This window comes from Amblyomma mixtum, chromosome 4 (assembly GCF_055824585.1).
Source record: "Amblyomma mixtum isolate Tamu chromosome 4, ASM5582458v1, whole genome shotgun sequence".
In the NCBI taxonomy this organism is placed as follows: domain Eukaryota; kingdom Metazoa; phylum Arthropoda; class Arachnida; order Ixodida; family Ixodidae; genus Amblyomma; species Amblyomma mixtum.
Window position 1 is genome coordinate 9232135 of NC_143015.1, and position 25683 is coordinate 9257817.

Sequence of the window (25683 nt, forward strand, 5' to 3'; positions counted from 1 at the left end):
TAGAGGAACTTTTTCTTCTCGCAATCGAAGAGATTAATGGGAGGCTTAGTGAGGACGGCAGCTAGCAGGGGAAAAGAAATAAATAATTCTACTCGTTTGATTCTTCACAGCACCAACACAGAGCACAAGGTACACTTGGATCAAATATCGGCAGCTGAGGGCGCTGGGATATTTTATAGCTATGCTATAAAAGTATTGCTCATATCCTGTTAGGCCGCACGCGATGTCCTGTTAGACCGCACGCGATGTCCTGTTAGGCCGCACGGAGAGAAATAATGAATCGGAAACTTTGTACCACAAACCACATTTTATAGAACCGTCGGGTGCAGACAAGTTGTGAGCGAGAAATCTATGGCGCCACAACAAAAATGGCATAGAAGATTTGGTTATTCATTGCAGAGCTCACTTTGAATTACGGCGCGTAGCACGGAATGGGTAAATGAGGCTCAATTTTGGGGCTTGCTAGCGTGAATTACAATCGTGTCACGGGTGCTATTCTGAGAGCCGATGCCGCTCTTCCTGACGTCTTCCAGGGCGCGGTGGGTGAATTTCCGAAGTTCCTCCTTTTCACCATCGTTCAGCTTCTCGTGGATTGGATTCATAAGAGTGAATAGATCTGAAAAAAAAAAATGGTTGTGAAGGGAAGCACGTGCATCACTCATTGTTTTGCTCAGTGCGTTTGTAATTTTTTTATGCTAATTTGCGGAGTTTCATCCAGTAGGAGTAAATTTTTGGTTACTGGTAATTAAGGAAGTCGTCGTATAATTTGGAGGTAGAAGAGCTCTTGGATGGGCTCCGATAACATTCTCCATTTATGCAAGCGTTCGAAATATTATTAGAGGTGCACCACTTCGATTTCAAAACTTATACTTATTTTGCATAATGCTGTCTCTTATCAAGTTGTGAAATAGAGGACAAAAAAAAAACAGACCCAAATACAGGGTCTGTTCTGAAAGTAGTAGGACTGATTTTTTTTTCTAAATTTTATTCATGATAATAGTACAAATGATTAGTCTTTTTCAAAAGAGCACCCTTCCGCATCTGCACACTGCTGCTAATGAGTTTTCCAGTTTTCGTACGCCTCCAGGAACGCCTGGCCTGGAATGCTGTTTAGCTCCCTCGTCACGGCCTGTTGAACCGCCTCTACCGATCCGTGATGCTTCTCCTTGAGCGTCGACTTTATTCTCGGGAATAGAAAAAAGTCTGGCGGGGACCAGTCGGGGCTCTAGGGGGGCCGAGGCAGCGTTGCCACCTTGTGCTAGGCAAGATACTCCATTACGAGGAACCCTGTGTGGCTCGGCGCGTTGTAATGGTGCAGCCGCCATTTGTTGGCGATGGCTGGGCGGACACGAACAATGCGTTTTCGCAGTCTTCTGAGGGCTTCCACGCGAAAAACTGCATTAACTGTTTGTCTGGGTGGTATGAACTCTTTGTGGATGACTCCATGTCGATCAAAACGGCAAATGAGCACGGACGTTTCCTTCGATTTGCTCTATCGCGCTTTCTTGGGGCATGGGGAAGAAGGAGTGGGCCATTCTGACCTCTGCCTCTTGCTCTCCGTGTCGTATTCAAATACCCACATCGCGTAACAGGTCACTACGTTATCAAAAAAATCGGGGTCCTCATTCACGTGATGAAGAAGATCCTGGCAGATCGCTTTCCGGCTGGCCTTTTGCTCCTCTGACAACACTCTCGATACCAACTTCGCGCACACTTTCCTGATGGCTAAGTTTTCTGTCACGACCTTAAAAACCTGGATTTCAGGAATGTTAAAGTCATTAGCAATCATTCTGATACTCATCCTGCGATCACTGTTAAGTAAATTTTTCATCACGACACATTTTCTTTGGTCTGCTGGTCGATGAGCGTCCGGAGCGGTCGTCGTCTTACACTCTTTCTCTACCTTCTTAGAACAACTTGAGCCACTCACAAACACCTGATCTACCCATGGCAGCATCCCCGTAGGCCTCCATAATCATGTCATGAGTCTCTTTGCCCGTTTTACCAAGCTTTACACAAAATTTTATCGCGGATCGCTGCTCCAGTAAACACTCCATGATTCTGCGTGACGAGGCGTTTCGACAGGGGTCCACAGTACAAGCGACCTGCTCTCTTCAACGGCCGAGAGCAGACTGCCGATTTTCCCCAGCGTTCCCAATATCCCCTTTCACCAATCCTCCGAGCGCAGACAACCTTAAGTCCGCCCGTTCGCCCAGGAAAAAACCAGTCCTACTACTTTCAGAACCGACCCTGTAAATAAGGCGGAATCACTTTCAACGCTTCTAGAAATGCGTTGAAAGTAAAATGAAATTTAATAATCTTACAACAATTATATTCAGGAGAACATAAAAATTTCTTCAAATTCAATTTGTAAATAGAGACAGGGAGTGAGTTTCAAATTTCTGTGGTACGCGGAAAAAAAAACCGTCTGCAAATACACTAGCGTTTTCATTAAAGGTTTTTGTTAAAAGTTTTGAATTTTTTGAATGGTACAGATTTCTCAGTCAACGTACCACTTTTGAAAAAAACTAGCCAGGCAACTGGGTCGTGTACTGGACCACTTATGGCATGGCCACACCCCAACCTCTAAATATGCGTATGGATAATATAAAGGAAGCCATTGGCCTCAACTTTATGGATACTTGGACTTTAATGGGACCGTAAGCGCTCCGCTGTACTACTAAGAAGTAAACCCCACTGCCTGGTTACTTCTGGTAAAGACAGTCATGCACAGGGGCGGGAAAAATAGTGAGAACGCTGGGGCGCTTGAAATTTTCTCCCGCGTTTCGTGCAAAAGATATGATATTAACGAAAAGCTTTCTTTACCGAAAAAATATGGCGACGTGAGAGGGAGACGATACAGCGCCTGTGTGCTGTCCCACCCACATCATCATCACTTTTGCACTTAAATAGTTCTTCGTCACTATGAGCAACCAAGTACCACAAGAAAGAGCCTTGTTGAAGACATGATGATCCTTGGGTTCATACCCGAGCGTACCAGCGGCATGCGCTGAGATATGTATAAAGTTCTCCCAAATTTTCGCTAGGTAAGGCTCGAGAAGAGTTTGATCGTCGAAGCGTGCTGCACAGTACACGTAAATAGAGGATGTGTTAGAATTTAATCATTCAATACGATGAACTGAGGGAAATGGCGTGAGACCCAAGGCTGTCATACTGGAGAAAAACAGAACGGAAAGCCGTTTTCTAGATACAAATTTGTTATTGTCAACAAGATCATGGGAATTGGGAACGACACAGCTTTATTGTAGGATTAACCGTATTTAAGCTTTTCATGTATCTTATTGACCTGTATCATGTATCTTATTGACTGCTTGAACAAGAAGCAGGAAGATATAAACTAACATCATACGCCGGGGCGTCTATAGGCAGTCTTTGCGTTTTTATCTCTGTGTGCTAAGCTTTATAAGCTGTGCAGTCTCTTGCGGTGCAGAGTTAAAAGCGGGTAATGTTAGCAGTCTAAATAAAGCGGGGAGGAAAGAAATATCAACACATATAACGATAGAAACATTCATTGCAGCGCTGCGGGAATAAAAACTCTGCGCAGTACACATTAATGATACGCCACAAAAACTTATGAAATAAGTTAAAATCAAGCGCTGGGAAAGCTAACAAATATAGTGACGCGATATCTCTACCTTGAGACGCCTCCTCCTTTCGTAGCATACGCGTTGTACACGCTTTCATTGAGCGGTAAAATGACACTGGAGACATATTAGTGCGGAAACACGTTTCCAGGGCTGACCCTGAGCAAGATCTTGAGATGTTTGTGCCATCACTGCCGACGGTGCCTCCATCCTACCACATTCTCTGCACTTCTAGAGCCCCCCTTGGCTGATGCTCCCGTTCTCACCACGTCATCGGCGCTCTACGCCATCCCCGCTCACAACGTACGAGAGTCATCGGCGTCGGAATCAAGTGAGAATTCGCGCGGCGGCGATGGATGCGTGCTGCTCGTGCCGTGTCTTTTCATGCGGTCGTTTCTGAGACGGTTTTCACGCAACGCGCAATAAACACAATTTGACAATCATGGTGCCACGGTGCCGAACGAAAGCGTATCAGTTTTCTTTTTTTCCAAGAACGATATTGGAATGGAACGGGCTTCCGTGTGACGTGGTCCGTTTGACAGATCAGAAGTCTTTTTTATCTGCTGTCATATCGTCATTTTAAGCGCAGCGTATTCATTCATGCTCTTTTGTTTGCTTTCTTTTGTATGTTTGGGTAACCGAGTGCATTTAACCTTGCTCTTTGTCTTTCTATAAAACCCTGTGTGTTAGCTTTTGCTTCTTTATTCGCATTTTTACTTGCTTTGTTTTGTCGCGATGTACGATGTACCCTTGTACCACTCCTGCCTTGGCCACCAAATGGAGGCTGGCAGTATTGAATAAAATAAAATAATTCTGCTTTCGCACGTTTATAAAACTTTCTCCCATTTTTTGTACAGATATATCACTGTTTTCTAATGAAAAATAAATTTATCTCAACGTAGATGAAGGTATTAAATGGTATTAAAGTTCAGGCCTTCAGTTACAGATGTCAGCACAGCCAGTTTCATCAGAAAACTGCTGTGACGTCAAGAGCGATTTCCGCATGCAGATCTTTCAGGCTAGGTCACAGTGCCGTTCAATTTAAAATGACAATCACGGAGCTAATTCGGTCTGGACGTCACGACTTTCGTTCAAGTGCAGTGAGAAAAATAGTTTCTCCCGAAATCAAATTTTCGCAGCAGTAAAATTACTATTTTTGACACGCAAAAAACATCACCACAATCCCGAAGAGCTCAGCAATCCATCTTTACTGGAATAATTTAGAGTTGTTCATGGGGTCCCTCTAATACATAACGAAATGTCACTCGCAAACTTCTAGTCAGCCGCACTTACCACCTGCCGAGTCGTTCTTGAATCCGCCTGGCGCAGAAATACGGAAAACTTCGCAGGCCAGCGGAGTCAGCCCTGCAGCATGGACGAGCTGGGCGGCGTAAGCTCGCACCGACACAGTATCCTCCATCTGGGTGGTTTCTGGAAGCACGTCCTCCAACAGCTGTTGAGTGCAAAAAGAAAAAGCACAGCGCTGAAGAAAAATTCGACCGACATTCGAGCTCCGCCTTTTAGCCTATGACGATAGACAGCGCTAACGCAGCGGCTTGGGGCCCCTTTGCATACCACTTAGTAGACACGGACAGGGCTCCTTCTCTTAGCTCGTGTTTGTCATTTATTAAGGCGAAAGCCGTTAATGTCTCATACTGGCGGCCATTACTCTGTCCGTGCGTCCGTTACATCTCAAGTGAGTCATAACTAGTCATTACTAGTCACAAGTCATGGCTAACTACTCATTAACCAGTCATACTAATTAGTCCTGACTAACTAGTCATCAACAAGTCATCAACTAATTAGTCATGAGTGGTTAGTCATTAACCAATTATGACCAGTTAGTTATCAACCAGTCACGACCAGTTAGTCATCTAAGTCATGACGAATTAGTCATTAACCAGTCATCAACTAATTAATCATGACTAGTTACTTATGGGTACTGACTAATCGTTCAAAGTTGGGTGGAAAGGCTTTCGCCTCGCGCACTTGAGGTCTTCAAAGTACCCGGAAATTTTTTATATTATTTTTAGTCTTGTTTTTGCTGTAGTTATTTCCTTATTTAAAACAAGACGCACAAGGTCTCCTTTTAACTAAGTCGATTAATCGTTCCTCAGTGGTCGAGGGGCAGCGTGCTTGGCTCAAGACCCAAGGGACAGCGGTGCGAGTCAACGCTAGACCATTATGCGCATTTGCTTTTCTTTGCTGAAAGGCACTGAGTAATGGCTGTCGAATGCCGTCACGACCCTGTAGACAAATGAGGAAATGTGTAGTGACGTCGTCACTGTTGTAGTGTGAATCGCTGTGGGGTAGGTGTTTGATTTACCCGCGCGAGGTCATGCGGTTATGACGTCACGATACACAACTAGTCCCGGCGACGCCAGACTCGGCGGCCAGACACGTCGATGCCAACGCCAAAAACTACAACGCTTTCTCGGCTGAATGGGACCCTTAACGCTGGCGTTAAAATTCGCAGACCTTTCCTCCATGCACGGATGGTCGGTTCGGGTGGACCGACTGGCCTTTCCTCGCGTGGACCAGGTGAATGACCAGTCGATGAAATGAATTTTCACGAAAATTTAGAAACACGAGTTTACGTACATGTAAGTGTCGCAGTGAAGGTGAAAGTGCCTCAGTAGATGGCACACAACGATAAAAGTTAACGGAGCACCAAGAACTAAAACACGGCCTGTACAAGGAGCCCGCTCGATGAACATGGAAGCCAAGAGACCCAAGTAGACGTCTCAGCATCTCGTTCACTGTTTTCTTGATGCGTGCGAACGTTTTAATGACACGAAATGCAATGCGAGGTATCGAATCTGCGCCCGCAGACCAGATTTCAGCTCTCGCCTTTTGTGCTGATTATTCACAAAGTTTTACAGGTGATTTGTTTTTGAAATAAATGACACGTACCAGACTATTTCTTCTCTTTGATGAGAAGGGGAGCCAATTTCGCGCGTTTAGTAACTCTGCGGGAGTGCATGATCGATCGGACGCAAGCATATCGAGTCTGATTTGAACGACGAATTAGACGGGTGCAATTTTTTTTCCGCCGGCGTACACCGGGGTTTCTTAAGCATGTAGTCGAGCCGCAAAGAGCTTTCATTGATTTATCGGCAGCGCATTTGGTGGGCGCCGCTACAAACCTCTATTGATCGGGTCGAAAGTGTCGTGCGATAGTATACTCAAAGAACCATAGTCGATTACAGCTTAGTTATTTACCCAATCAGTTGTTGAATTTATCTCTACTACACCTATTTTGACAAGAACCAGCAAAACTCTCTTGACCGTGCATTTGTCGCATGATGCTATCCCAACTTTTCCGTTAGTGTCGTGCGACCGCCCGCATCTTGGGAGCGTTAATGCGGCGATAAACACTTTGCAAAAAAAAAAAAAAAGTGATGTACGTATGTATAGTTTAGAGCGCCGCTCTTAAAGGTGCACTGAAGAGGATTCTGAACTTGTCTTTTTGCCGCTGGAACTCAATCTGCACGTTCCTAGCATTCTTAGAAACTGCAACTTATTGCCCTGTATGGCCGATTTCCCTAATTAAATCGAATTAACGGCCGGGTCCCGCTCTTTTTTTTGAATTCTGCCTCGTACGATGGGCGGAGTCGACCAACGCGTGAAGTTCCTTTCAGCCAGCTCCGTGGAGGCTTTGCTTTCGCTTTATTTTGTTTTTTAGGTTTCCATGAATAAATAGTTTCATTCGCAGATAATATAGCCGCAAAATAAGCCCACGGAAATAAAAATACGCGCGGACTATTTGCTACTACGGACTACTACGTATTACTCCGCCGATGGCAGGGCGGCAAGCCGCCACGGGACTGGGTGAAAGGCACTCCACGCGTTGGTCGACACCGCCCACCGTACGAGGCAGAATTCAAAAAAAAGGGTGGGAGCCGGCCGTTAATTCGATTTAATTAGGGAAATCGGCCATACAGGGCAATAAGTCGCAGTTTCTAAGAATGCTAGAAACGTGTAGATCGAGTTCCAGCGGCAAAAAGACAAGTTCAGATTCCTCTTCAGTGCACCTTTAAGTGCCCGTTTGTGGGTTCGTTGCCACCATTGATGCAACCGAGCCGACGTGATTACCGCCGATCGCTCATAGATGAGCCAGAGTGGTGCGCGGCACGTGGGCCGTCGTCCGTCGCTACTGCACGAGGTCTGTCTGTGACGGCACGCTCCCACGCGCTACCTCTTCGCAATCGTGCCACGGTCCGCTCTGGAGCTGTGAAATGTGCTGCACGCGATGGGTTGTCCTCGTCGGCGGCGCCTTCGAGAGGACGCGGCCGTACGAGCTGCCGAAGCAGACAAAGCTGCGCCTAAATTTCGCATTAGGGATTATCGTAATCGCCCTTGTAGTTTTTAAGGCGAAAGCCTATAATGCCTCATCGTTATCGACAGAAGGTTGTCAGCAGAGGTGTCACGCTTTTCAGTTCCTCTAAACGGTTATGACGTCACGGTGCGCGGATTCGAAGTAATGAGGTAACCCACGGATGCCTGATGACCCCTTTTGGAGCAAACGACAACTAATAAAATAGTTTGCGTCCGCTCCGACAGGGGGAGGAAGGCGTCCGTGGGTGACCATATTACACACCTCATTACTGCTAACAGAGCCATGGATACAACCAAACTCATGGAAGCAGAGACAGACAGTCGTGCTAAAGAAGCTGTCAAAGTCGGCAGTCAAAGTGTGTAGTTGTAATGTGTAGTCAAAGTGTGTAGTCAAATAAAGCACTAGTACAGGAGAAATACTCTCGCAGTCAATGCCAAACAGTGAGCCCGGAAAGGCTTTCGCCTTACAGCACTTTAGAGAGCCAGAGTGCCCCCTGATTTTTTTATTTCTTCAGGCTTGCTACAGTCGATATCCACGCGATGCAAGTTTGTTCGAGAAATTAAGGCTGTTTCTTTTGTCAAGCGCGTTTTTCAGGACAACAGGAAGGGTCGCTACAATATCGCAAGTATCGGAAAATAAAACAAAAGGTGAGCGACTTTGCTTGTGGTATTGCAAACAATATACGTCTGCTTTATCGACTGTCAACAGTGCAATATCTACCCCACACGCCTTCCACCTGTTTTAAAGTGTGGTGCTAGAAGCTAAGAAAAAATTCAGGGGGCACTTTGGCTGTCTAAAGTGGGTAGAGGCGAAAGCGTCTTCCGAACCACTTTCGCTGCTTCTGTGGCACTGGTGGCGTCACATATAATTGAGTACTAATTACTAAGTGATGACAAATCACTAATTAATGGTTAATTACTGATTAATGCCTGAATACTAATTAACTGCTAATTAATGACGCTTAAGCTTCGCTTTTAGGAGTGGAACGCGACAGCGTGTTGTAGCGCTGCCAGGGAGTCCACGGAACGCCACCACCCGTTCGGCGCGATGCCTTGCCCTTTGAACGCAACGCTTTTTGAGGAAAGGAAATGGCGCAGTAATTCTCTGTCATCACGGTGGACACCTGAACCTACCTAGAGGGAAAGCTGGCAAGCCGTCTATGGGAGTTTGCATGGAGACCCCACGTGACCACCTCAGCCACCATGGGCGCTCAAAGCATCATGGGGCGGTGAGCTACTTGTTGCGGAACTGTAACTTTTGGCCAAAAAATAATAAAAAAATAAAGCTGTTTGATAGCTACAAACGTCCTAACATTCAATATCTTGTCTAATGATTGCAACAAACGAGCAGAAAAGCATTTAAGTGCAAAGTTTGCCTAAAATAAGACATGACTAGCTTTCCTATTGGCCAAGTGATGAACACTAAAAAAACTAATATTTCGTAATTAACAGGCGCACTTTTAAAAGTAAATATGTTTTCAAAAAAAATGTTGTTGTTTAGATACTTTAAGAGGTTTTTTAATGGCATTTCGGAAGAGTAAAACCTTTTATTGGCGTCGTGTGTCGTCGCGTCTTCACTACTATGGCTTTTGCACACTGCGTTCGCGCGAAAGTCGTCTGCGCACACACGAACTACGTTTTCGGAATGAAACGCCTTAGTACTGCCACTCTGTGTTCCCGAAAAACTACGACTGTGCCGCAACAAGTAGCTCACCGCCCCATGATGCTTTGAGCGTCCATGTTGGCTGAAGTGCAGCGCCGCCAGCTTTCCCTCTAGGTGAACCGCACCGTAGAGGAAGGGAGGAAGTGGGAGTGAAAGAAGACAAAGAGCGCCCGTAATGAAGGAAATGAAAATTTTATTTGAGGAAAGGAAATTACGCAGTAACTGTCTCACATATCTCGGTGAACACCCGTCAAAATTCAGGGGGCACTTTTTTTACCTAAAGTGTGGTCACTGATGTGTGGTTAAGATGTTAAGCTTCGCCTCTAAGAGTGGAACGCGACAGCATCTTGCAACGCTGCCAGGGAGTCTATAGAACGCCATTGCCCATTCGGTTCTACGCCTCGCTCGTCGGTAAATTCGTTTTTGAGGAAAGGAAATGTATCTGTCTCTCATATCTCGGTGGACACCTAAATCTCTCCGGAAGGGAAGGGAGGAGGAATGCAGTGAGCGAAGACACCGTATTCACTAAACGCGCCTTTGTTCATACCAAACCATCGAGCTGGCATGGCCGAGTGGATAGCATGCTCGTCTCGCACGCCGAAGACCGGGGTTCGAATCCCGAGCTCGACCAATTTCCTACTCCGTTTTCTTTATTTATATGGCCTGACTAGAAAAGTTAATTAGGCTAATTGGGTAATTAAGCAATTAACTAAGCTCAGTCCCACTTAATTGGAGCATCACTATACGATCCCTTCAATTGGTTGCATGGTTACTAGGCAAAGTACAATTGGCCCCTTTTGAAATTCGCGCACTGTGACGTCACGGTCGTTTCGACCAATTGAAAAGCGTGACATTTTCTGTCGACAACTGCTGCTTACAACGATGAGGCATTAAAGGCTTTCGAATTAATATAAAATCAATACCGGGAACCCAGCCTGGCTCTGTAATGGTGCTGTTGGAAAGCTGTACTGCGCATCGCACATTGCAGTTAAAGGGACGGCGTAATACACAGCTTGCGTTGTGTCGTTGCGTTGTGCCAGTGGGTTTTACACTGCTGTGCACACGGCTGATAATGCCGGAGCACTCAAAATTTCGCAGTGCAACATAAGTTCCTCCATGCAACGCATGCATGCACGCCGCACAATATAAGTCCTCTCTACCCTACCAGGCGGACATTGCCCACTTGAAAATAAAGCAGGGATGATAGTACGAGACGGTTGAACCGAAGCACATTACCGTATTTACTCGCATATAGGGCGACCTTTTTTTTCAGAAATGTTGCCCATAATTAGTTATCGACCTATATTCGTGACCAAAGAACCTCGACCTATATTCGTGACGGAGGTCTTCATCATCATCATGCGGGTGCACACAGTGAACTGCTGTGGGCACCCGCATTTGCTCTTTCTCTTATTTCCGTGGCCTTATCGTGGTAGAAAGCTTAGGAAACAATGTATTTTGGCGTTCTGGGCAGGAGTGGTGATAGTAAGGCACGGGAGGTTTTGGAGGCGTACCACATAAGAAAAAGAGGAAAAAGTTGTCAGTGATACATCTGTGAACCTTTTTAAAGCTGAGATTTCATATCTTGAACGGTTCTGTTGATTGCTCATCAGGTTTCATTCGCGCATGCCTAGGTTTCTGTATATTTTCTCGCTTTTCAGAGATTAAAGTCAGATGAAGTGAGCGCTTGTCTTACGTCGTAAGTGCATGTTTTTCAAAAGATATGGGTCGACTAATATTCTAATAATATTTTTTTTATTTCTCGGCGAGCCCAATATATAGGGTTCAACCTATGTTCGTGGGAGACCTATATGCGAGTGAATACGGTATATTGACAACAGCACAAAGTTATACTTTTCTACGCACTTCCCGGTGCCGATTCATTCATGCCATTATCAGCGGCAAACTTGAATCTAACAGAGGCCATGGTAGTAGCATGCCGGCGCTGTTACTAAAAATTAACGACCAACATTAGGAACAAAGACCGGGGGCATAAACATTGCAGCGGCTGAAGCTTCGATTTCGAAATTCTACTCCTGAGATTGATGATGGTCTCACAGATACTGAAAAAGCACGCTAGCAAGGCGCGCACTTGCTGGACCAAACCAAGATGGCAACCGAAAGCTGTGGGCGCGGTGCTGTCATATCTCCAAGCAGTTTTGTATACCGTCTATTGGCGTCCTACCATATAATTCTTTGCATTATAAATCCTGTTGTAGCTTCACTTCCGCTCACTTCGAGCATTCTTGCTGTAGCCGAACTGAAATATGACGATTTCAAACTGATGCTTCGCGGAGAATGGCGGAGGTTTACGGGCATTTGGCGGAAGTGTTTTCCAGGAACCGATGTGTCTCTAGTTTCTCTGAAGCTTTTTTACTTTGAAAGGTTGCTTTTTTTGAAACGAATGTACGAAAATGGGAAGGACACCCGCAGGGTGATCAAATTATTTGACCTACCGTTCAGCTGTAACCCAAGATGGTCGAAATTATCTAGAGCCCTCAACTACGGCGCCCCTCATAGCCTTTGTCGTTTTGAGACGTTAAACCCGAAAAAATCATCAATATAACGACTCCTTATTTACGTGTGCTACCGACGCCATGTGTTTACCGGCAGCCGTAAACACCGCGGAAACACGCGAAGAAAATACACATCCTGCCAACAGGCCGTTTTACCCTCTTGCAGGGGAGGCGTTTCACTCTTTAAGCGAAGATATAAAGGAGTAGCCGCTCTACTCTTTCGAAAACGGTAACAGTGCCTAAACTTTAGGATAGCACTACTGCACTGGCGCGGGAGGCGGTCGTCGGCAGTGCGGGGATTAGGTAACGCGCGCACATCGCAGTGCACGCTTGCCTCGCTTCACCACGTGACCACGACGTTGCATGGGGGGCGAATGAGGAGCACAGCCAGCGCTACGAGGGAGTAGGCGGATAGTAACGTGACCCGGACAAAGCGAAGTTGGCGAAGCTAAAGCCGCGCTACTCTGTACATCGGCGTCAGTTCTCCTTTGTGCAGTACACGACGAGGAGGCTGGCGAATGGCTTCGCGCCCAGCTGTTTCAAGGTTTGGGATTTCCACAGGGTATAGTAAACATTGCATAGTTTAATTGCGAAAGCAATACAGCACCAGGTCTAACCTCTCGTCCCGTGGTCCGTGGACCCCCTGCTCCTCGAGGAGCCGCCGCCGCGTCTAACAGATGGTGTGACGTCAGCCTTTCCGTTGCTATGGCGACGTGTGATGTCAGCTTGCTCTCTCCACCGCAGCCAGGAGGAGCCGGTTGTGCCGCGCTCCTCGAGGAGTCTCGCCATGGAAGACACCGTCCATGAGTCTATATCTGAATCTAGTTGCCGTACTGCTTCTGAACAGTTCACTCTAAGGCGACCGCCAAGCAAGCTAGGAAGAATGCAAGAAAGAGGTTCTAACGTGCTCAAGAAACAGAAGAACAACGAGAAAACAACTGCTGAAACGACGAGAAGCCGAAGCAGCTAAACGAGCTTTCGCACCGTGGTCATTTGTGGTACGATAGTGTTTTTGCAGGCTAGTTGGTGCATACCGAAAGGGGTTTACAGCGCAGACGGACGAACACAAGAAGAAAAAAAGTGACAGAACATCGCTCTGCTCTGTCACTTTGTTTCTTGCTGTGTTTGTCTGTCTGCGCTGTAAACCCCTTTGTGGTACGCGTTACGACAAAGTAAAACTAATGCCATAATCTAAGTAAAGGGTCGCACACAACTGTCCCCGCAAAACGTACGCTCGCAATAATGCTCTGGGGTCTATTGGAGTGTCCCACTTGGTTCAGCGTACTGGCATGAAATGCGCACCAACTCCGGAGGCTTACTTGTGAGTACTTGCTCCACTGCGGTGAGCTCTTCACTGCCATGAGGACTCTGTGCGCGTTCAGTCTCTTCGAGAAGACGAGGAGGCATTCCCCTCCGGGCGCCATCAGCGTCGCGATGTTTTTCACCGCATGTCGCTGGTCGGCCATCCAGTGGAGGGCCATGAAGGAGTAGACCCTCTGGAAGCGGCCGTGGTCCTTCACGAACTGCGCCACGCTGCCGTCGGCCAGCAGATCCAAGGCCCGGTAGTCGATCAGCGGATGCGAGCGATTTTCCCGCGCAAACTGAAGCATGGTCTCCGATTTGTCAGCCGTCACCAGCCGCTTGCACCAGGATGGCACGTGCGGCAGAAGGTACCGTGCGGTGAAGCTGCAAGTTACAGGCTTATTTGCAGCGCTAAAATTCCTCGCACTCAGTATCCTCATACTCATCAATCTAACTACGTCAACTGTAGCATAAAAGTCTCTCCCCCAGAGGAGGAGGTAGAAGAGGAAAGGTAGGGAGGTTAACCGGAAGAATAATCGGTTTGCTATCCTACACGGGGGGAAATGAGTGAAGAGTTAAAAAGGGAAGAGAAAAGAGAGTAGCATAAAACTGAAGCCACTCTAAAAAGTCAGTGTTCGCTGAAGTCACAGCCTATCGTGAAAGCCAGAAGTTCGCAAGAAGCGGAGCAGTGCCCTCCAGGCCTTCACCGCCTACGATCGCCGCGGTCAGTGGCCGAGAATCTTCATTTCCGTCAGTGGGCGTGGATCTAGGCGCTCCAGCGCACGGCTGAGAGACTGCCTTTCGGCGGTATAGTCAGGTCAGTCACAAAGAATGTGGGTTATAGTCTCGTCATACCCGAAGATGGCACATGCAGGGCTATCAGCCATACCGATTAAAAAAAAGTAATGGTTGATGAAAGCTACACTAAGCCCGAGGCGACACAGCAAAGTTTCTTCACGTCGTGGTAGGACTGATGGAAGCCGGAGCTTCAGATCTGTGTCCAAGGATTTTAAACGTGAATTGCAAAATTGGCCGGAATCCCACACGGCAAGCGTGATGTCCCGCGAAAGTGCGCGAAGCCGGCCCGCTGCGTCTGATCTCCAATTAAACTTCTACTATGGCAGCCGGGGCCAACTTATCCTCGCAAACTTCCTAACTTCCTCGACTCTCGCGGCTTTCTTACGACCCCTGATGCATTTGCCCACTCTTGGAACCCAGTACGCTCCTTTGAAGGACCACTGTCTTCCCTTCGCATTACCAGCTCTGTCCAAGTCCGTTTGCTCATCTTGATTGCAGCTACGGGATCATTAACTGACGTTTGCTCCGCAATTAAACAGCCTTTATTTCTGCACATGCTGGCCTATCACGTACGTAGCACAGTGATATATAAGCGGATTAACAGTTTTCAGTTCTGCTCACAGTAGCTCGCAATATTAGAGAAACGGCTTTTTCCAAAGATGCCGGAGACCTCATGAGATATAACGCCTTGGAATAGCTAACCCTATTGGGGTGAGCTTTTGGCAGAGTAGCTTCAAATTTTATAATGCCAGTTTTGTAAAAGAACATGATGGAACAACTTCAATATTTCGAATCAGTTTATTTGATGCACCAGAGTACTTAAACTATTTTATCGTGCTAAGATACTCGCGTATTATCGTAATTTGCTCTTTAAATTAACAGGTAATCATATTTTTTGCATCAGTTTTCTATATTTTTGCACTGTAGGGTCGAATAGGGACGAAATGTATAAGCTGATAACTTTTATCCGACGCGTTCGTTGCTTGGGCCTTAACGAACCGCTGATTTTGTCTCAAAGAAGCCTAGATATTTTGTGGCATTTTTTCGAAAAGTGTTGTATAGCGTCGCCCAACGCCAGTAGAACAGGCAGTGTTGGTTGAATAATCAACGTGATGCGCAAATATTTAATGGTGTAATAATTGACATGAAAAAAACTGAAGCGCGTTTGGTTCAGCCGGGGAAGAAGAATACTATCAAGCAAAATTACATTGCACTCGGTGCTTCTCAAACATGCAGTTTCTTTGGCAGGCAAGCTATCTGACGCTCCTGGGAGTTTGGTCATTGTTAAGCGCCTTCTTCAAACAGTGAGCTGCTGATATTAGTAATTTGTTATATCGCCACCTGAATTACTTTTCGATAGTTTGGAGAACTACTGCTGCTACTAATATTAACTGCATTTTCCTTCTTCAGAAAGCTATACGCCATGTGGGCACTGAACGCTGATTGTTTAATGACCTACTTACTAAAAGTTCATTTGCCTCTTTAATTTCGGCTGTTACTCATGTACGCGAAGGAGCGTGTAAATAACAGAAATGTTGTTAGTTCTATGACCAACTTGAAAAGAAACAGCAATTATTACTCCGCAAGGTTTCCAGATTATTGGTGTCTGCAGCAGCCCCGTACCAGCAATTCTAAAAGAATTTCATCCGTTCATTCATTCAGATAATGCTGGACCAATGTTTACTGCAATAAGATGGGTTATAATCGCATGTTACAAAGTGTGTGAGTGCTGCAGATGCAGTGAACGTTCGTGCCGAATTGCCATCCAGCGCTAAATTTGGCATAACTCAAGTTACAGAGCTTGAATTCGAAGACATGAATACCGTGGTCGTTAAGGGTAACGAACTGGATTCCACCAGAAGGGTGATGTAGCGTAGGGTCGTCAGAGCGTGAGATGGCCGGATGATTTTAATTTAAATTGAACTTTATTCCGTCGAGGCGAAAGGGACTCGAACAAAAGTGCAAACATATCACTTGACGTGGTTCGAGCCCCCATTTACAAGGCATACAGCAGTTGCACATTTACATATATAGCAGAATAATTAAGGCAACATACGCACGTAGCAAGTGAATCAAGATTCTCTTGGCTGAAAAGAAAGAATTAGTTGGTCGCATTTTACTTCAGTCTTATTTTGCACAAAAATAAGATATCTTCATCATATCAAGATTAGCATAATACACTTGAAAGAAAAAAAAGCATCACTATACAATTCATAGCAACCAAAGCCATCACTCTTGTGCACGGTGTAAGAGCAGGCTAGGTGAGCGAACGGCAACGAAGAGGCGCCGCTCCGAGCGGAGAGGATAGAGCAGTAGTTGGCCGGCAGTTCAAGAGAGGGCGCACCAAACTGAGGCCCGTTAGGGAACTTCCAAGCGCTCGCGCGCGCTTCTTTTACGCGCCTTTTCCCGTCCAGGTATCGCTTTTGTGTCAGTCGTGTTTATTGGTGTGGTGTCACTGTTTTGAAGCTTGCTCTTCGATTTCACCCTACACTGATGCACTGGTGACATGGGGAAGTGCTTCGTGCCTTTTTGTAAGACTGGCTACAAGTCTTGTGCAGAAAAGTTATCACTTTTCAAGCCACCAAATGACGACGAGAGGTTGGAGGCATGGAGAAGAGCAATCCCGCGCAAAGATCGCGTGCTGCAACGGACGGACCGTGTGTGTGAGAAGCATTTCGCTCCTCATTTTATTCTAAAAACGTGGTCCTCCGAAATAGATGGTCACGTTCTGATGTCAGGGAATAGAAGAGCCGGCCTAACAAAGGACGCTGTGCCTTCAATTTTCGAAGGAGCACCGAGTTACCTTTCCAAGAAGATCAAGAGTCCCCGAAAAAGAGTGAAGCGGATAGAAAAACCTGTGGCAACTTCTGCGCGTCCTCCGAATTACATCAGCATACCTGAGGGTTCATCACATATTGCGGAAGTGTCGAAGACCGCAGCCACGAGCCACAAAGACGAAAACAGCGATGACATGGAAGCTCTCAACCAGCCTTCATTCAAGGACTTATTTGACTTGGTAGCAAACATGTGCCTACCGAGGTCATCGTGGGCAGTACATCGGATCGACGAAGAGGGGATCAAAGACATTCTGATCAGTGATGCTCGCGTAGTGTACAGTGACGGAAGCTGCTGTATATTTAATAAGAAGTCCTTGCTCGTAAACTCTGACATGGCGGTCCAAGCCTACATTTTCGACAGGCCAGTTGACTGCACAGCAATTGGAATCAGCCCGTCTGTCTCAACAACATCTGAACTTGAGAAAATGGTAAGAACTTTTGACAATGTGAACGTTTGCTGCGGCGGACCAAGTTTAAAAAGCTTTCCGTCTGTGCTGCCCGAATGTGCTTATGTGGACAACCAAAAAAAGTGGAGACATAACAAATGCCCGTTATTATCGCCTGCAGGCGGAATATGTCGGCCATGCAGTGGCCTCCACATCACTCTGCAATTGCATGCTGACCGCCAAACGGCAAGGGCAAAGAAAAAGGTACCGCTTCAACGGATCAGGCTTTCTGCTTTGAGGAAAGGTGTACCGTCTGCCCAACTTGAAAGAATCAACGCGTTGCGCCATGCTAAAGCCACTGTACTGCGGTCTCGAGCACGACTTTTAGCACGAAACAAATTGCTGATGAAACAGTTGAAAAACTGTCAGGAAGAATTCGCAAAAGTGAAAGAGGAAGGGCTCGCAGAGAAGCTAGAAAGTATGGATTTACCTGCAGCGCAGTTGCTTCTTGTAAAGGAGTGCATTGCTGCAGCTAAATGCACTATGAAGAAGAACAGGCGATACACTGACGACTGGCTGCTGCTGTGCCTTTTGCTAAACATCCGAAGCCCTGCGGCATACTCTTTCCTGCGCAGCAATGCAATATTACCTCTTCCATGCGTTTCGACAATCAGGAAGTACATCAGCTTAGTCGGGCTGAAGTGTGGCTTTGACGAAGCGTTTTTTAAGGCCCTTAAAATGAAAGTTGCCTCGAAAACACCATTTCAACGAAGAGGGATCCTTATTCTTGACGAGATTCAAGTTAGAAAGGGCATCACGGTGAACTCACGAAAAATGACATATGCCGGTCTTGTTGACTTTGGTGAGAAGAACAACCAAAGCAATGAGCCAGCTGATCACGGGCTGGTTTTCGCCTTCGCACCGTTCGGGGAAAAATATTTGCAGCCAGTGGCTGTGTTTGCCGCCAAGGGGCCTACGAAATGGACGGTCCTAGCACAGCTACTGCTTCAGTGCATTGTACACTTAGAAGAAGCGGGCCTTCTCGTTGATGGAGTTGTTTGTGATGGCGCCTCTACTAACAGAGCTATGTGGAGACAGCTTGGAATCAGCGGTGCTCTCGGGCATGTTGTAAATACCTTTGAGCACCCACTGGATTCATCGCGAAAGGTGCATGTCTTCGCAGATGCGCCTCATCTCTTCAAGTGCATACGCAATCGTCTGTATGACAAGAAAGTGTTGAAGAAAGGCGGAAAGTTCATTAAATGGTCTTGCTACGATGCCTTGTTTGTAGCAGACACCAAGAACGCAACTGAACTGAGAGTATGCCCAAAACTGACTTTCAACCATGTTAATCCTTCTAACATGCTTAAAATGAGAGTGAAATTGGCAACCCAAATTTTCAGCAATTCCGTAGCAAAAGGAATTTTGTTTTATGCACGTAGAGGAGCACCTCGGCTCTTTAATGTCGAGCCGACCGTTGAGTTCACAATCTTTATGAACAACTTATTTGATGCCCTGAACCGGCGCTTTCCAGAAGAAGGCCTGACTATAGACTGCAATGATCTTAAAGTTCTTGAGAGTGCCTCTGATTGGCTTGGCGAATGGGAGGAAGAAGTTGCAAAAGGAGAAATTCCTCAAGATCTCTTCCTAAGCCGGTCAACTGCGGAAGGGTTAAGGGTGACGCTCAAATCTGCTCGTGAGCTGTCAATCTACCTGTTGACAAAGTGCGATTTCAGGTACGTCCTGACCGGAAAAATGAATCAGGACCCGTTGGAATGTTTTTTTGGTGTTATTCGACAAGCGGGTGGCCAAAACGAACATCCAACTTTCCTAACGTTCTTGCAACTGTACCGTATGCTGTCTCTTTACTCCCTCCTGAAGCCACCACGGTTTGGTAACTGTTCAGCTTCCGAGAAAGAACAGTACGGCATTGTGACTTTGGCTGACTTTAAGAACGCATATAATAGCTCAGCATCGAAGGAGCTAAACAAGCTGGAGCAGCTGAAAGAGAAGCTTGGCGGCCTAATCGATGAAGGGAGCTGGGAGTGCGACGAAGTGTTTGTGTGTGATAACAATGATGCAAGTGTTGTTGAGTGTATAATTTATTATGTCACAGGTTTTGTATCCAGGAAAATTTTCAATCAGACCTCCTGCACTACGTGCAAGAAAGCACTGGAGGGTGAGAAAGGCTTGTCAAAGGTGCCCGAAGCTGAGCTAGTGAATTGCAAAACAAGGGGCAGGCTCACGCACCCTAACATGCACCTCTATCAGCTTTTTATGGAAGCTGGCATTTCTCCAAAAACGCAAATCTGAGAGATGCCTACGATAAAACAGTTGACGCTGTACTAGAGAAGTTCACTTTCACTTTCCCTTGTACTATCCACAGAGAGGACATGCTTGCCAAGCTACTCCATTATTATATAAGCCTTCGTATGCGTCAGTACTGCCGTCAAATGAAACGCAAACACGTTGAAAAAGGCCAGGACTTGCGTAAAATGTCCAAACTTGTTTGACCACAAGGAGCCGAGCTGAGTGAACTGTTTGTTATTTTGGTTGTATGCACAACAGTAGAATTTAAGTATTTTGTGTGTAATCCAGTTTGCAGTGACTACTTTTTGCTTCATGTATGAAATAAACACACAACGTTCTACCTGGGTTATAACTTTTTCTAGGCTGCGGAAAACACCCACTCATCATCCTCACAGAAATTGCATGCAGTTCTCGCATAACCCCACTAAGGCATGCGTTCAGTCGCTTTCACACACAAACATTCATTTCCCCATCGCTGCACCGTGGCCGCTGGATTTTCAAATGCGACTGTTAACCGAGAAAAGTTGAAACCATTGTAATACTGGCATGCTTGGTTCTAGTGCACTGCACGGGCTCGGGCCAGCCCGAAAGCCCGGGCCCGGCCCGGCCCGCGGGCCGGGCCGGGCCGGGACTTGATTGTTTTGCCGGGCCTGGGCCGGGCCCGGGCCTGAAGTTGCGGGCCCGGGCCGGGCTCGGGCTTAAAGCTGCGGGCCCGAGCCAGGCTTCGGTCCGTACAGAAATGGCTGGTGTCCGACTTTTCATTCAATATTGCAGAGTGAAGTGCAGAACTGCGGCATTGAAGCAGCGACACGTTTGGGCTATGAGTTATAGTACGCGCTGAGAAAAAAAACTATGCTTTATTCATTGACTTATTTATTTCCTTCTTTCCACGTCGCGGTGCAGTAAGAGTAAAATTCAACCGGCCTTAATTGGCCATTGATCATTCGCGTTCCCAAAACATACCTATACACTATTAGAAATGTATTAGGGAAGAACATATTAGTTTAGGACGCTTATGGTCTTCAAGCACATACCATGAAATACTCAAGCCTTTTAGCTGTTCGTTTCTGCTGAAAGGTGACCAGTTCGGCTATGAGCTCAACCTGTGAGATCGCGTTCAGTAAAAAACAAATGTCATCCCACTGCTTGCTAGGTAGCTTTAATATTTATACTTCGCAGGCGGCAGAATATAACTGATTACAATCATGGGGGAACGCATAGTAGGCTAATACGCGTGTATGCAGCCCTTTTGATTTGGCTGTCGGAACTTCCGAGTTTATCTTTGCCCACCTACACGAGATCAGTCTCCAAAAGACGGGCCTGGCGAGAACTACTCTTCATCACTTTCTTCTGGGTTAAAAAGAACCAACTTTCTTTAAGCCAAACTGCGGTTTCAGAACCTTTGTCGACCAGTTCCTTATCGGTGTAGTAGCAGTCTACTTGTTCAGTTACTGTAAAACGGGCCGGGCCGGACCCGGGCTGGGCTTCGCTCCGGGATTCACGGGCCGGGCCGGGCTCACTAGAGCGATAATTTAGCGGGCCCGGGCCGGGCCCGGGCTTCAAGCCGCGGGCCTGGGCCGGGCTCGGGCTTCAGGTCGCGGGCCCGGGCCGGGCTCGGGCCTCAATTTCAGGCCCGTGCAGTGCTCTACTTGGTTCCCGCTCCACCAAAGCTTCTCCGTAGCGTCGTCTGTCGTCTTGCGCGAGCGTCGATAAAGGGGCTTTACGCTTGGCCTGATCTGTGGACAATTTTTTCAAACAGTTAACGGTGATTCACAGTATAACAAACGCCTAAAAAACCAGCTGGGGGCCGCAAGTTTTCCTCGAGCTGCATGCGGAGAAGCTGTGCTAAAGGCACGAACGGCGCCGCTACGGGCGCTTAGCGGGCGCTAGAGTCACTGGAAAAAATTTCAGAGTACCGCATTTCTTTTCCCCGCGCCGCCGACGCGCTCATTGGCCCAACCGTACCACGTGATCATGGGGTGCCATATACCTTCCAAGCGCCGGTCGGGCCGGCTGAGAAGAGCGCAGGTTCCCGACGTTTCTCGTGTTGCAACTGTCGCTCTCGTGTTTGATACTGAAGAAATCATGCCTGGCTGCTGCGCCTTCGGATGCAGCAACCGAATTGAGTCCGGAAAGACTTTTTTCTCGATTCCGACCGGGCAAAATGACCGAGAGCGTCGTTCTGCGTGGTTGCACAGAATCGGCCGGGAGAACTTCAAGCCTTCAAAAAACACACGCTTGTGCGGCGTAAGTGCACCTTGCTTGTGCTTTTTGGTGCTGTTTTAGAAGGTAAGCGCAGTGCACGTGGTGTTAGCGATAGGATGCTAAGAAAATAGGAGTTCACAGCAAGACCGTCGCGCAGGGATCGTTCGCGGCTTGCCCGCTTGACGCGGGTACACGTGTACGCGCTTGTTACTCAACACACGCGGCTCTTCCGACTATTCCGTGCTTGTGGCACGCAAAGGCACATTTATCGCGCGAGAATTCCACGTCCTAACGTGCACCAAGCACTCGCACGATCTTTCCGCGCCTCGAGTCATTCGACCCATGGCACTTGTTTTTCGCGGACCGTGACGATCGCAGTCAATAAAAGTATGGTCGGGCATGCCTTACGTTCACATAACGGCCGCTTTCTGTTCAGTTGTGTTGGGACTGGTAGAAAAATAGAAATGGGTCAGATGATAGCAATCCATGAAGCTGCGTGTTTGCGGCGACATGCGTGTTTACGTCCAAAATGAGCTATTTTAAGTGTCACTGCGTAAACTTAGAAACCTTTATAACGTATTCTTTTTCTTCGCCTCTTTATTTGGGTGTTTCAGCTCATTGTTACAGCTGTCTTCCATGTTTTTCTTGTTCCACATATTTGAAACAGGGCTTCACTCGAAAAAGTTTTGGGAGCCTACTTCGGCAGCCCAGCATTCGGGTGACCAGCATCACTCTTTAACTGAACAACAAACATTTGCAGGACCACTTTTGTGCTGAAGACTTCGAGAAGCCTAGAGTGGATGGGAAGAAGAAGCTAACGTCAAGTAGTTTCGTCCTGCTTGAACGAGACGGCAGTCCCATGGCGGTCCACGATGCTCACTGCCCAAAAGCACGAGCTTTGTCTCTTTGCTGCTCGGAGTGGCGAAATGTTTCCTTCGTGGCTTGCTCCGCGGAAGGGGAAAAAGGCGTGCACAAGCTCCCGATAGCAGCGCTAAGACGCTGCTCACAATCATAGCACAGTTCCTGCAGCAAACGCAACCGCGGAGCAAAACAACCACTGGCTGCATTACTTTGCACAAAATAACAATATTTTTTCTCTTCTGAGCAACCATCGTCTCCGAGCACGAAGTATTTGCGCTTCAGTGAACACTCAACCCGATACGTCACCGAATATCAAGCTCTTCCAACACGGCGACCTCCCTGCGACGCAGTCGGCTTGGAAGGTAAATGGCAGCGGCCGCTCAGTGTTGCCAGTCAAATTCCGACCTTTGCGGTACTCTGAAATTTTTTCCAGTGACTCTAGCGGGCGCAAGTTGGAAGCGCCATCTGTCGAGCGAGAAGGAAGCACAATAGTATCGTGCGACGGCAGGCGGCGGCGTTCGCTCACCTAAGCTATGTCTTACACCGTGCTCTTGTGCAAAAAAATTCTTCAGAGTTTGGGTGCCAGCACTTTCGATATTTATATCGTGCTCATGGAGATAATTTAACAAGGTTGGAAGTGAATATTCGAGCATTTGACGGCTGATGGTTGTGCGCCTGAATGGAGTCAGCGTAGGCTCCATGTTAAGAAGTTAGCCAGGGTAGGCTGACTGAAACAGGCACAAGAAACGGGTACGTGTTTAGATATAGTAGCACTCCTTAGTCCTGCAGTGGACGTAGTTAGGTTGTTGTGAGGGTGGTGACATAACAAATCAAATGTTTTAGCCTAAATGTTGCGGTGAAATATTAGCTTCGTCTCGTGAACTACTTTTTAAACACTGGTACTCTTCAAAAAGAGTAAACCGGCCGCTGCACCTGCTTTAGTAGCCTTTCATTCCGCCTAAAGAGAGGCACGCCCCCTTCCGCACAGAGTAGAATGGGCTACGCACTCTGTCTACAGGAGAAAAGAGCGGGACACTTTGTCGCTTGTATAATGTATCGGATATATAGCCGCCGCGGTGGCTCAGTGGTTATGGTGCTCGGCTGCTGACGCGAAAGACGCGGGTTCGATCCCGGCCGCGGCGGCTTGAATTTCTTTGGAGGAGAAATTCTAGAGGCCCGTGTACTGTGCGATGTCAGTGCACGTTAAAGAAGCCCCGAGTGGTAGAAGTTATTCCGGAGCCCTCCACTGCGGCGTCTCTCATAGCCTTAGTCGCTTTGGGACGTTAAACCCCATAAACCAACCAACCAGCCTTTGACTGGCGGCTCCTGCAAAATACCTCCGTCTCTTATTCCACTGCCTGCACTTAAGACATCTCCTTCTGCGCGGCAGGGAGAGAGTGGTGCCTCTTAGCAAAGCTCTCAGGAAGCGCCATTCAACAATGGCGGGCTCTCGTAAGGCCGGCAGTGCTCTCCTTCGGACAGCACAGCAGATAATCATAATCAGTTAACAATAAATCACAATAAACAATGAATGAATCACAAGAGGTGCTGGCGGCGTGCCTGTGTTCGGATGGTTACAGAAAGTGGAAGCCCCGGCCTATGCCGTGGATAAAGATTAGCGTGCCACCCTAGATCCCACGCTGTTGCACCAGCCCATTGCAGTAATGTGCGTCAAAGTGCAGCTGCCAACATTTTTGCACGAAATTATTCCATCTTTCATTATCAGCGTCCAATTATTTCCATCTTGCAGCAGTAGGCAAGTAGGTTTGTATTGTGAGCTGAGAATACAGCGCATGGATGCATTAAAGAGCTATCCCGTGTGTTTCTCAAGAAACAAGACATTCAGTGAAATATTTCCTGAAGGTTTTACTGCTTTCTGCGTTACTCACACATAAGGAAACGGCCTTGCAGAGTTTCTGTCCTTCCGAATATAGTTTTCAAGTTGGCAGCATGGTTACGTCGTTTAGCAGATTCCGACATGCGAAGCAGCAATTTTTTATTCGCATACGTAAGGTAATTTTCGGCCGTTATAAGCGCTCCACGCCTGCAGAAAAAAAAAACACTTCTGAAAATACCCTTGCTACCTCAGTGGTTTCCGGTCGCGCTTGAGGTAACTGGCCCTGGTTGTCGTTAATAATCGATTGCAGCCTACCGATTGAAGATCACTTTTTTATCAAAAAACTTACCCAATATAACTATTGACCGAGGCTATTCCTGAATTAATTCGCCGTCATGCAAAAAGCAACCAAGAAAAAGCCGTTCAGCAATAACACCATAACAGTAACCAGCAGAACTGCATAAAATCCATGACAAACGGTCCCCCTACAGAGCTTGCAGCTGTCCTGCGACAGCTCTGGCCACTTTATTTCCGGGAACTTTCTAATCTTTTCCGCCCGCCAGACTCTCTGCAATCCTCCTGCTACGCTTTACTTCTCTTGGTATACACTGCGTTTCTGAAACCAACCATCGGTTCTTTCCTATTCACATTACATAACCTCGCATCCATCCTTCATCAAAGCCGATGCGGTCTTTCAAGCAACCACACTATTAGAAAGAAACTCGCTGAATGCCATTCGGGGGGCCAAAATACAGCCAGCCTAGGCCGGTCAAAAACCCCTCCGGCATACCTGCCAGAACCACAGCCGACGTCGAGGAACTGGCTCCTTTCCTTGGACTCGCACTCTGCAGTGGCGCGTTCACTGTAGAGGTCGCTCTCGTCGAGAAACGCTGGCTGGAAAGCGTCCAGAATGGCTGCGATGAGGTGCGCCACAGGTTCCGTTGCTGCGTCATACATCTCCACGCACTTCCGGACACCGTACATGTCAGGGCCGCTGCTGCCAACAGCGGAGCCGCCTTCACCAC

The 25683-nt window shown here is 47.2% G+C and overlaps 1 protein-coding gene and 1 pseudogene across 1 annotated transcript; one reads left to right on the plus strand and one right to left on the minus strand.

The window, feature by feature from the left end:
• Positions 1-437: 437 nt before the first annotated feature.
• Positions 438-25683, minus strand: LOC149345647 (4-vinylphenol methyltransferase 1-like). Its single transcript, XM_089586157.1, has 4 exons — positions 25449-25683; positions 13442-13808; positions 4899-5058; positions 438-616 (listed from the first exon to the last, which is right to left on the minus strand). The coding sequence occupies exons 1-4, from the start codon at positions 25640-25642 to the stop codon at positions 447-449; spliced, it is 891 nt and encodes a 296-aa protein (XP_089442283.1). The 5' UTR covers positions 25643-25683; the 3' UTR covers positions 438-446.
• On the plus strand, positions 16665-20239 carry LOC149345648 (uncharacterized; annotated as a pseudogene).

Excerpts from the sequence above, each read along its gene's own strand:
- LOC149345647 (XM_089586157.1), bottom strand. The coding sequence starts at position 25,642 with ATGTACGGTGTCCGGAAGTGCGTGGAGATGTATGACGCAGCAACGGAA. Across the intron at positions 13,809-25,448 it reads GTCGGCTGTGGTTCTGGCAG|CTTCACCGCACGGTACCTTC; the intron begins GTATGCCGGAGG and ends TGTAACTTGCAG. Across the intron at positions 5,059-13,441 it reads AGTGGAGCAAGTACTCACAA|CTGTTGGAGGACGTGCTTCC; the intron begins GTAAGCCTCCGG and ends TGCACTCAACAG.